Source organism: Gossypium hirsutum, chromosome D11 (genome assembly GCF_007990345.1).
Source record: "Gossypium hirsutum isolate 1008001.06 chromosome D11, Gossypium_hirsutum_v2.1, whole genome shotgun sequence".
In the NCBI taxonomy this organism is placed as follows: Eukaryota; Viridiplantae; Streptophyta; class Magnoliopsida; order Malvales; family Malvaceae; genus Gossypium; species Gossypium hirsutum.
In genome coordinates, this window is record NC_053447.1 from 314,477 (window position 1) to 326,665 (window position 12,189).

The 12,189-nt window shown below is 35.5% G+C and overlaps 2 protein-coding genes across 2 annotated transcripts; both read left to right on the forward strand.

Annotated features, from left to right (window-relative positions):
- The first annotated feature begins 37 nt into the window (after positions 1 to 37).
- Positions 38 to 6,103, forward strand: LOC107904673 (actin-interacting protein 1-2). Its single transcript, XM_016831122.2, has 6 exons — positions 38 to 790; positions 1,560 to 1,721; positions 2,789 to 2,975; positions 3,386 to 3,808; positions 4,612 to 5,019; positions 5,535 to 6,103. The coding sequence occupies exons 1-6, from the start codon at positions 399 to 401 to the stop codon at positions 5,790 to 5,792; spliced, it is 1,830 nt and encodes a 609-aa protein (XP_016686611.1). The 5' UTR covers positions 38 to 398; the 3' UTR covers positions 5,793 to 6,103.
- An 876-nt stretch (positions 6,104 to 6,979) lies between these two features.
- LOC107904672 (E3 ubiquitin-protein ligase ORTHRUS 2) lies at positions 6,980 to 11,538 on the forward strand. The gene is made up of 9 exons (XM_016831121.2): positions 6,980 to 7,593; positions 8,151 to 8,683; positions 9,292 to 9,417; positions 9,658 to 9,757; positions 9,841 to 9,902; positions 9,981 to 10,083; positions 10,278 to 10,422; positions 10,714 to 10,928; positions 11,059 to 11,538. The coding sequence occupies exons 1-9, from the start codon at positions 7,144 to 7,146 to the stop codon at positions 11,374 to 11,376; spliced, it is 2,052 nt and encodes a 683-aa protein (XP_016686610.2). The 5' UTR covers positions 6,980 to 7,143; the 3' UTR covers positions 11,377 to 11,538.
- The last annotated feature ends 651 nt before the right edge of the window (positions 11,539 to 12,189 follow it).

Consider the following 12,189-nt stretch of genomic DNA (forward strand, 5'->3'; position numbering starts at 1 on the left):
GATTTATGAAAAAATTCGAGTCAAGTCGTGATATCTACATTGACAATCTCTTTATAGTTCAAAATAGGAGAATTCATCTCTCATTGAGGGTTAATGCTGCTATTTTGATGAATTAATTGGAAATATGCAGTTTAATTATACAGTTACTTGAAATTTTAAAAAATTAGTCTTTTTTTAAAAAACTTTACAGCTTATCTAATACAGTTTAATTTTCTTTGGAGTTCAATGATTACGCTAACCACGTTGTACAAAAGCTATTTCATTTCCCTATGGTTATCATTTCTTATTTAGCGCTACTATAAAAATCCCCAAATCTCTTACCCAAATCCCACAGTTTGTGCTTTCCCTCTCACAATTATCCACTTTTAGAATCAAATTCAAAACCAAAAACCCGATCAATGCCTGAGCTCGCGGAAACCTACGCTTGTGTCCCATCAACAGAGCGGGGCCGTGGAATCCTGATCTCGGGCGACCCAAAATCCAACAAGGTTCTTTACACTAATGGGCGATCCGTCATTATTCTCGACCTTAACAATCCACTCAACGTCTCCGTTTACGGTGAGCATGCGTATCCGGCCACGGTGGCACGGTTCTCGCCGAACGGGGAGTGGGTCGCCTCAGCTGACGTGTCTGGCACGGTTAGGATCTGGGGGGCCTACAACGACCACGTGTTGAAGAAAGAGTTCAAGGTTTTGTCGGGTCGGATCGATGATCTACAATGGTCTCCTGACGGGATGCGGATCGTCGCCTGCGGTGATGGCAAAGGGAAGTCTCTCGTTCGCGCTTTTATGTGAGTTTTCTTTTCCTTTATTAGTTCAATTTTGATACATTGTAGAAGCAGACTAAGAAACTGACATGTTCTATTGTATGTTTTAGAGTTGGTTTTGTTCTATTTTGAAATATATGCATGTATCACCCTGTTATCTGCTAATTGATCAAGCCTACAATCTTAATTGACATATAACTTTCATTTTTTATATACTATTTACCAAATTCATTTCATATTCCTGTTATTTGAATTTGTTTATATAGATTCATTATGAGGAGAGAGCGTTTATTTTATACATTTTCAATGAACAATATTATGGCTCCTATATGTAACAACTACTTGCAAGTTTGATTAGTAAATATTGCATTTGTTTTTGAATACTCAAAATTTTAAGCTTAGTTTTGGTTAGATGATAGTTGCATCAAATCTATGCTTGAATAATGTATCACACCCAGATCCCAAATTGCTAAAGTACATGTCAGACTTGGCATTTGCCATCATTACTTTATGGATGACCCCTATTTTGACATACACATTTGCTTCATCAATTCAAGACAGTCACATTTACCTACTCGATTTGGGGAAATGTGAACTTGTGTGAAAATGGGGTCACTTAACACACATGATTTGACAAGCAAGATTAGCTAAGGATCTTGACTTTTAATGTTAGAGTTGCATGGATACCCAAATGCATTATTCATTGACCTTTGATAAATACTAACGGTGTTTTTTTAAATACTAATTCTCATTCTACTATTATTAAGTATATGACGAACATTATCTTGCACAGGTGGGATTCAGGCACTAATGTGGGTGAGTTTGATGGCCATTCAAGACGAGTTCTAAGTTGTGCCTTTAAGCCAACAAGACCATTTCGCATTGTGACTTGTGGAGAGGACTTTTTGGTGAATTTCTATGAAGGCCCACCCTTTAAATTCAAGCAATCTCACAGGTTTGTTTTAATAAATCCTTTTCCTTAACATTTTGGGCTTGATACGGTCTCTTTCACTTCTGATCATGTATAGAATTAATAAACGACCCTTTTTTTTGGGTGTGGACTAACAAGGAAACTTTGTTGATTGTTGCTTTTGCCACTGTAAGTAACCTTTAGCCCAAATCATAGCGTGTTGAAGCAAACACCTGCAAACAACCACAAATCTAACCCAGAGCAGGGGGAGCCAAGAGTTTTGCTCAATGTGGTCGATTAATTAATACTGTATTTTGAAATCATAGTACGAAATCATCAGTTGACCAGAAGATTTTTAAATCAAATTTTATATGATTTTGCTTTGACTAATGTTAAATATTTGTCAAGATGATTAACCTTTTAGTTAAATTAATTTCTCCGACATATATTGTTTTGACGTATCTTTCCATTAGCAAGACAAAAAAAGGACACTATTAAATTATTGTCATTGAAATTGAATTACAAAATAACAATACTAGAAGTGTATATGTTTATTTTTATTAACATTTAGTAATTTTCTTAAAGACAAGATAACTAACCAAATTTAGTGACTTCACTCATCTAACAACCTAATAAACATCCAATTCATCAACACTCTAATTGTAATTAATTATAAAAACAATTAAAGTACTTATACTTGAAAATTCAATTCATCTAACAATCTATCAATGGCCAATGTTTGACTTAACTCGGTTATTCTTTTAGGAAAAGTGGCATCTAATCTAGTTTGCAAGATTGGATCCTGATTATATCTATCGCTTCATATTGGGGTTAGAATTTGTTGAAAACTAAAACATTTCAACCTGCTTTGCTGACACCTCTAACACATCTTGCTCAATTGCCCTTACTTAAGAACTCACACACACACAAGCCTGCACACTCAACTCTTAATTTGCTCCATGTGCGGAGACATATCCAATAACCTGACTTTGCAAGGGAATAAAAACCTGCGTCTCTTTGATATTTGGTGTTTATGACTATTTAATCTTCAGTATGTACTTCATTTCACCTATTAATTTATAGGCTGAAGTGCTTCAATCTTTTATTTGCAGAGATCATGCCAATTTTGTAAATTGTGTAAGATATTCTCCTGATGGAAGCAAATTCATCTCTGTAAGTTCTGATAAAAAGGGTATTATATTTGATGGAAAAACTGCGGAGAAGATTGGAGAGTTGTCGTCTGAAGATCCCCACAAAGGTAGCATTTATGCGGCCAGCTGGAGTCCTGAAGGTAAGCAGGTGAGCATCTGAGAGCTTTTATTGCCTGGCAGTTGAAATTCCGTTGTATATGTTATAAACACCTATTCCATTGTTTCACCATTTCAATATGAGATTTGGGGTTATTGTTGCTGTGGAACATAAAGAATAACAGGCACCAAAAGGCAAGGTTGTATAATCAAGTTGATATCTATAGAATAGGTTTACCTTTTCTTTTTTTTTTTCTTTATGTTATATGCATCTGATGTGAGTTGTAATTATTTTTCCTTGATGCACTTTGTATTTGCTTAGAAAGACATATTTTTAACTTTCAAGTATGAATCAATGTTTACCATATAGTTTTCTTTCATGAGGTGCCCTCCTTTAGTAGAATTTAACTACTTACCATGCTATGTTTTATATGCTTTTAAGATTTCTTAATATTATTCCAGGTGCTGACAGTATCTGCTGATAAGACTGCAAAAGTATGGGATATCTCTGAGGATGGTAGTGGGAAGTTGAAGAAAACATTGACATGTTCTGGCTCAGGTGGAGTTGATGATATGCTTGTTGGATGTCGTTGGCAGAACGACCATCTTGTCACTGTATCTCTAGGTGGCACAATTAGTATATTTTCTGCTAGTAATCTTGAAAAATCCCCACTCCAATTATCTGGACACATGAAGAATATCACTTCATTAGCTGTCCTAAAAAGTGACCCAAAATGTGTACTGTCTAGTAGTTATGATGGGCTAATAGTTAAATGGGTTCAAGGGTTGGGATATAGTGGTAAATTACAGAGGAAAGAGAATTCTCAAATTAAATGCTTTGCTGCTGCTGAAGAAGAGATCGTTACTTCTGGATTTGACAATAAGGTACTCGTCATTTTTATTTCTTGTCTGATGAAACAGTCATTTAAGATTCACTTTGTTGGCTCTTTTCTTTTCTTTTCTCGGGAAGATGAAAACATGCCTCTTATGTGTCATTGGCTTATGTCTTCTCACTAATTTCTTGAAGCAGTAGGTTTATTATGCATCATCCTACTTATTAGCCATGGTACCACTTAGGTATAGGTACATGTTTGACATGAATATAAGCTTTCCCCTATACTATACAACAAAGGTCATATTCTCAATTAGTATCTTCTTTGAAATGTCCATTATATATTTGACATGAATATGTTAGGCAAAAAAATGTAGGCTAATCCATTTATGATGCAAAGATCATGGTTTAATTAAAACTAACATGAAACTTTTTAAGTGTTATTTCTTTGGGTAGAATATGTTAAGTTAGGCCAAAAGAAAAATCATAATAGAACCTATGAGGTGCAAAAGAATGAAGTGTTGAACTTGGAATAGAGGAAATAATATTTTCTCCCAAAAAGTACAGCTTTTTCTAATATTCTTGCAAAATGATTTATTCAAGTACATGGAAGATTTGGCATTCACACATTCTACTTTCAGTTGAACTGGTATTTCATTTTAAATATTGAGTTCCCTATGCTATAGTAAAGATTCTCAGAATCTCATGTTAGAGTTTTAGTAGTAATTTTATGATGCTATCAGTCTTTTCTCTTTCTTTTCTTTTCCTTGTGTCTATGAACATGGGATCTCTTTCTCTTGGACGCGTAGGTTCTATTGTTTCTTATATTTTCCTTTTAATGGTACCCCGGTTCCAGATATGGAGAATTTCTCTTCATGGGGATCAGTGTGGGGATGGAGATTCAGTTGATATTGGCAGTCAACCGAAGGACTTGAGCCTTGCCCTTCTCTCTCCTGAACTTGCTTTGGTTACAACTGACTCAGGAGTTGTTATGTTGCGTTGTACGAAAGTGGTATCAACCATAAACCTTGGTTTTGCTGTGACAGCATCAGTGGTTGCACCTGATGGAAGTGAAGCTATTGTTGGTGGGCAGGATGGAAAATTGCATGTATTTTGTATAGTAGGTGATTCCCTCAAGGAAGAGGCAGTTCTTGAGAAACACCGAGGTGCAATTACTGTCATTCGTTACTCACCAGATTTCTCAATGTTTGCATCTGGAGACGCAAATCGAGAAGCTATAGTCTGGGATCGTGTCTCTCGAGAGGTATTTTGCACTGCAGATATTTCTTGTATGTTCCTTTAGCATTTGAATGTCATAAAATTTTTGCAGTAAATGTGGCCAATGTATACTACTAGTTGGCTATGTCTCTGTTTCTTTGTCCTCGTATATACGTATAAGTTTGTCTTTTTTTCTCAGAAACTGATAAAGGTCATTTACTAACTGAACGTTACAGTGACCTTCATATATATATTTTTTGGTTGAAAGGTAGTGATTGATTGTTGATTTACAGTGAAACCTTAAACCTTGATCCAGACAAAATATTTCAGTTCAGGATATTGATATGATCTCTTTGTTTCGAGGAAAATATTGAACCATTTGGTTTCTTTATCAAGCTTAGCGGTGGAACAGACATGTAACAATGGAAAATAGAATTAATGTCTGATTTGAATGCATTTTTAAAGCTAGTTCGTTTTTTCTTTTGCAATGATCTTATCGAGGGCCATAGCGGTGTTCTGTACTGCTGTCTGAATTATTTCTAACAAATACTCTCTTTACAGGTAAAGCTTAAAAACATGCTGTACCACACTGCTCGGATAAACTGTCTTGCTTGGTCTCCCAATAACAGCATGGTTGCTACTGGATCACTTGACACCTGTGTAATAATTTATGAGGTTGACAAGCCTGCATCTAGCCGAATGACCATAAAAGGAGCTCATTTAGGTGGAGTTTACGCATTAGCCTTTACTGATGAACACAGTGTGGTAAGCTCTGGTGAGGATGCTTGTGTTCGAGTGTGGAAATTGACCCCGCAATGATAAAGACCAATAAAGAAATGCCTTGATCGGTTGGTGGATGTGCTGCATTTTATCCGAGATATCGTTTTTGTGAGCTTGGTCGGCATCAGGTATGCAAATTGAAAATCTTTAATAGGAGTTGGTTGAGTTTGTGACATTACCAGCCTTTCTAGTGTGTAGTGTGTGTTGTATGGTACCTGGTATCAAGTTTTCGATCTCGAGACCATTGTTTCCCCATGCAAACAAAGATGGTTCTCACTTCTCACATCACATGGTTTTGCATTTAAATGATGGCGTGATAGGGTCGCATAATATACTTCATTTCTTATTTATCTTTGAGCGTGTTAAATTATGATGTGTGATTGTTGTATTGTACTCTCCTCTTCTTTTCCATTGCATTACTGCTCAAAATTTTTCTACCTTGCTTTGCTACGCGAGTGAAAATATACTCTCTTTTTTATTATAAAAAGTAATGGGTATTTTTCAAAGTAAATGAGGGTAGTTTCTTTCTTTCTTTCTTTATGTAAGTGGATGGTTACTTTGTGTATATACATTTGTTAAAATGATTTATATTTGATTTGTTTTTCCCTTTTCAGCCGAACTTGTGTAACTTATAACATCAATTTACTCATGGATTTTATGAAAACTAGATTTTACCATCGGTGAAAGTACAAAAAAGAAAAGAAAAAAAAGAACGTTATTTAAACTCAATCAGACATTTGATAATAACTAAAATTATTCTCACTCGTGGATGAATGTCTTTGAGTAAATCAAATTTAAAGATATAAAAAAAATTAGTTTTAGTTATGTATTAGTTAAGGTGATAGGAAAAAAAATGCATTCAATTTTGGAGTTTAATAAAAGCAAAAAACTTTTATGAGAAATAGATTTATAGAAATATCGGACAAAAAACAGTAATCTAAAAGAAATCAATTGTGTAGATTCAAACGGTTGTATGCAAATATTGGTCAATTTTTAAGAAGGAAATGGTTTTTTTACTGTAAGTATATAATATTTTTAATGAAAGTAGATATTTAAGTCGAATCAATTATCAATAAATGAGTGATGTGAAATAAATGGTTTAAGAAGCAAAAAGTAAACGAAACGAACGACAATTGAATGGCAGAAAGGTAAAAAGAAGAAAAGTAGAAGGACAATATAGTCAATTGGTGTTAATTTAGTGCTTCCCCTCTCGAAATTCAAAACCTCTCAAAATTCCATTTTGGATCCCCGCCTTTCTGAATCTTAGTTTTCCCTCTTTCCCCCCCAATTTACCTCTCTTTATAATCCTCTAAAAAATCCCGTCCCAAAATCCAACGGCTCTTATACTGTGGATTCAAACTTTTCTTGTTGTTGTTGTTGTTATTTGTTAATGGCGCACCATGTTTTTCAGCTTCCTTGCGACGGCGACGGCGCGTGTATGCGCTGTAAGGTTACTCCTCCGACGGAAGAAACCCTCACTTGTAGCACGTGCGCCACTCCGTGGCACGTGGCCTGCTTAGCTTCTCCGCCCGAAACCCTAGCTTCTACTTTACAATGGCACTGCCCTGATTGCTCCGGCGATCCTCTTCCTTCAGCCTCGGTCGCCATAGATGGAAGCTCCAGTGAGCTTTTTGCGGCGATAAAGGCAATAGAGGCGGATGAGTCGTTGACAGAGAAGGAGAAAGCGAGGAAGAGGCAGGAGTTGTTGAGTGGGAGAGTTGAAGAAGATGGTGATAAAGAGAAAGAGAAAGGTAAGGAGAAGGAGAGCTCTGTTTTGGATGTTCTTGATGGAAGCATAAACTGTTCGTTTTGCATGCAGTTACCTGACAGGCCTGTTACGGTTCGTATTCTCTTTTTCTATGTTGCAGAGGATTGTTAATGTCCTGCCTATTTCATTAGATATTACCTAGTTTAGTCCATTTTTCTCTTCTCTATGGTGCTTTATTTTTTGTTTGTTATTTCGATTATCTTACTTTTGTTTTCAATATTTACTTCATATATTATTTTGTTCAGATGTTCAATTGGCCAAACTGAAGTATTTTTTAGACTAATCTTATTCTTTAGCTCTAAAAGGTAAATCTAGTTTGCCATGTTAAGTGATGCTACTATTTCAAGCTGCATTTCATATTTTGTTTTTGATTATTTAGTTTTACCTGGTCTGTTAGTATGTACTATTAAAAGTGGGTTGTTATGCAATTTGAATAGATTATTTCATTCTTTAAGGGTGAAGCATATACAGCCTTTGGAATAGGGTGTCATTGGTTTCATCTTCAAAGCTGGAAAGGGGTTTAGTTTACTTTTGATGGATTATGCAGTTAGATCATCTCCTTAAGGGTGAAATGATTACCTGTTCATTGATATTGAATATTGATATATGTCTTATTCATGCTGTTTCAGACACCATGTGGCCACAATTTCTGCCTTAAATGCTTCCAGAAATGGATAGGCCAAGGAAAGCGTACTTGTGCAAAATGCCGGTCAACAATTCCTTCAAAAATGGCAAGCCAACCTCGTATTAATTCTACACTTGTATCTGTTATCAGAATGGCAAAGCTATCCAAATCAAATGTTGCAGCTGGGCCTCTGAAGGTTTACCATTTTATACACAACCAAGATCGACCTGACAAGGCTTTCACTACAGAGCGAGCACAAAAAGCTGGCAAAGCAAATGCTGCTAGTGGGAAGATATTTGTGACTGTACCACCTGATCATTTTGGGCCTATCACTGCTGAAAATGATCCAGCTAGAAATCAAGGTGTTCTTGTTGGTGAATGCTGGGAAGATAGATTGGAATGCCGGCAATGGGGTGCTCACCTTCCACATGTTGCTGGTATTGCTGGTCAGTCAAACCATGGTTCTCAGTCAGTGGCACTCTCAGGAGGTTACGAGGATGATGAGGATCATGGAGAGTGGTTTCTCTACACTGGAAGGTTTGTTATACATGATCGTAATATGCTAACTCATCATTTTCATTGCATTTGCTTATAAAGGAAACTTATAAAGGCAAATGAGTGTAATAACTGCTGGTGCAGTTTATTTTGATGTTTAGTAGCCACTTAGTTCTTTGTTCAAGAACAGTTGGTTGTAGGGTGTCAAGGTAACTCTAATCTTTTTTCCTCTACTAAAGATGCTACTAAATTCTTTGGATTGGAAGGGGAATTTTCATATTTCAACTCTCATTTGACTGTTTCTAGGAGGCCTGCATGTAAATTTTCTTTGCCTTTTCCAACATTCCAAGGTTGATTGTTGTTTTAATGTTGCACTTCATAGTGTACCTAATGAAAACAACGGTAGAAAGTATGGTAGATAAGCATGGTTGATGTAGCTTCAGTGAACGTTCTATGTGGTAGTGGCTGTTATTCTTTTTTGGTTCTGAGAAGAACTTAAGGATCTGTTCTGCTGCATTCATAGCATGCTGACATTAGTCAAAACTGTTGTCAATAATTATTATCTTTTTCTGGTAAGCTTAAGTTTATCTGTTGACATTTATGCATGTATGCATTTGACAATTGTTTGTTTTTGTTGTTCTTAATGTCAGTGGAGGTAGAGATCTTAGTGGAAATAAGAGAACAAGCAAGGAGCAGTCATTTGACCAAAAATTTGAGAAGATGAATGAGGCTTTGCGTGTAAGTTGCAAACACGGTTATCCTGTTCGAGTTGTAAGGCAAGTCTCATTATTTGTAGTTTAACTTTTTGTTTCTGTAAGTGATTGTCTGTTATGTATATAGGGCATTTGGAGCTTAACTAATAGGTTGGCATTTTTAGTTTGAAGGTTCCGGAGGCTATATGTAATTTTTTTCCTGGTTGAAATCACTCCATTTTAGTCGGTTCTTGTTGAGTCTATAGTCTTGTCACAATAGCCTACATGATTTTACCTGATAAAAGCTTGTGTATTGATATGTAGGTCACACAAAGAAAAACGATCTTCGTATGCTCCCGAGAAAGGGGTGAGATATGATGGGGTCTATAGGATTGAAAAATGTTGGCGAAAGGTTGGAATACAGGTACCATGTTTTACCACACATCAAAGTTGTCTGCTATACTAAGCTTCTGTAAATTACTTTGCTGATAGCATTTCCTCAATTAGGGGTTTAAAGTTTGCCGGTATTTGTTTGTAAGATGTGACAATGAGCCTGCCCCATGGACAAGGTTTGTGCCTTCAATATGCTTAAATTGCCTCCTGCCCTCTCTTCTCTTCTCCACTAAGATTACTTGAGCTTACTGTAGTGATGAGCATGGGGATCGACCTAGGCCATTACCGGCTATTCCTGAGCTGAAGAAGGCTACTGATGTATTTGAGAGAAAGGAAAGTCCATCATGGGACTTTGATGTAAGAGATGACCTTCTATTCATTGATTTCTTTATATTAATGTTTCTGTTATGGATAAGGTTTTATCTGCTGGATATAAGTTAACTAGTGAAACACCTCAATCCCTTTTCTGAGTTTGGTCTTCATTATCATCTACAATCAGGTTCCCTTATCTGTAAGCTTTATATTTTTCTGTATGTTATTAATTCAATCAGGAGGAAGACAGTCGTTGGAAGTGGAAAAAATCTCCACCTCCTAGCAAAAAGCCAGTGAATGCAGCTGATCTTGAAGAAAGGAAAAGGGCAAGGAAAGCTATAAGGAAAGCACATAATACAAGTATAAGAGAGAGACTCCTGAAAGGTTTTTCTCATTCTCCTGTCATGAGTTATCTGCCTTTGCTATCCTGTCCCTAGTCTGTATGTCTTGTCTAGTAACTAGAAGAATCTGTAGCTTGTTTGATAGTCTTTTGTATTCATTGTTTAATGTGGAATTAGTAGAAGGCAGTGAGCAATGAGAGGAATGGATCAATCATAAGGTCAAAATAAAAACAGATAGAGGAGAGAACTGATTCTATTAATTCAAAATAATGCAAAACAGCATAATTCACCTCCCAAGGGTGTTCTGTGTTGACTTCATATGTTTTCTGTGCAGAGTTTAGTTGTCAAATCTGTCGTCAAGTTATGAATCTCCCAGTTACAACTCCTTGTGCCCACAATTTCTGCAAGTCATGCTTTGAAGGTGCATTTGCTGGTAAGACTGCTGTAAGAGAGAGGAACAAAGGTGGCCGGACACTTAGATCACAAAAGAATGTCCTGAACTGTCCTTCTTGCCCAACTGATATCTCTGAATTCCTTCAAAATCTTCAGGTGTGGTGCATCTTTCAATTTTTTTCTTTTACCCAATTTCAAGAGTGCATAATGTCTTGTGCTTTACTTTGCTGAATGTATGTAGTAACTTTGAACGTAGTTTAAATACCATATGGAATTAAATTGTCAGGTCAATCGAGAACTAATGGACGTGATTGAATCGTTGAAAGAAAAGAGTGAGGAGAATCAGGAACCTGCCGAAGAGTTGAGTGAAGAACAGATAAATGGATCGGATGAAAATGCAGACTTGGATTCTGGTGATGGCGAAACTGGTAAGAAAAATGAGAATGTTGATCCAGAAGGTGACTCTCAGAATCCTCCACTTGATTGCGAAACAGAAAGAAGTAGCAAGAGGAGGAAAGTGGATACTGCTCAAGTGACAAATGATGAAAATGACTCTCCATCAAGCATCCTCCAGGTGCAATCATCTGAAGGTGATATCGAATGACATGTTTTCTTTAACAGGAATTTTTATCACAAAGTTTAAGGTTTCTTTTTCCCATTTTTCTTTTAAGTTGTTTATAGTTGTTAAATTCCAGAGTTTTATTTCTTCCAAAAGTGGAACTGGGACTGTGCTTGGTTAGTATATTAATCTTATTATGTTGAGCTAGACTGGATAACTCTCTCCCACCTTTTTGCCTATTATTTTCTTATAATTTATTGCTCCTTTTTATCTGAATGAATGCACTTGAAAATTGGAGAATGAAATAAGAGGTTTTATACTAATCAGTCTTTATTTCATGCTCTTATGGGTTTTCTTGTCCCAATAACATTAAATAAAAATCAAAACCAATGTCGAGATGAGGCTTCCTTCATGTACCATGGATTCCATCAATATTAACTCATTGCAATTTCCAATGTTTTAAAATAGGATTTGTATCAATTCAATATTAATTAATTATAAATTCATAAAAAGTAAATTTTTAAAATTGGTTCAATTATATTTATTGGTTGAGTGGTTTACTCAAAATTAAATTCAATTTCTTTATTTGGATTGATATAACAAATGTTAATAGTATAATTTTTAAAATTGATTCTCGAATTTTAAAATATTTTAATTATATCTTCAAACTCTTGATATTTTATCAATTAAGTCACGTAAAATTTTGTGATATAATTTAAAATGAAAATTAATAAGAAAGAGTAAAATTTTATATTTAAAATTAAAAAAAAAAGACTAAACTATAATTTTTGTGAAAGTTTTGAAAACTTCAATATCATGATTTTTACAATATTTAAAAAAAATATTTTAAAATATGTG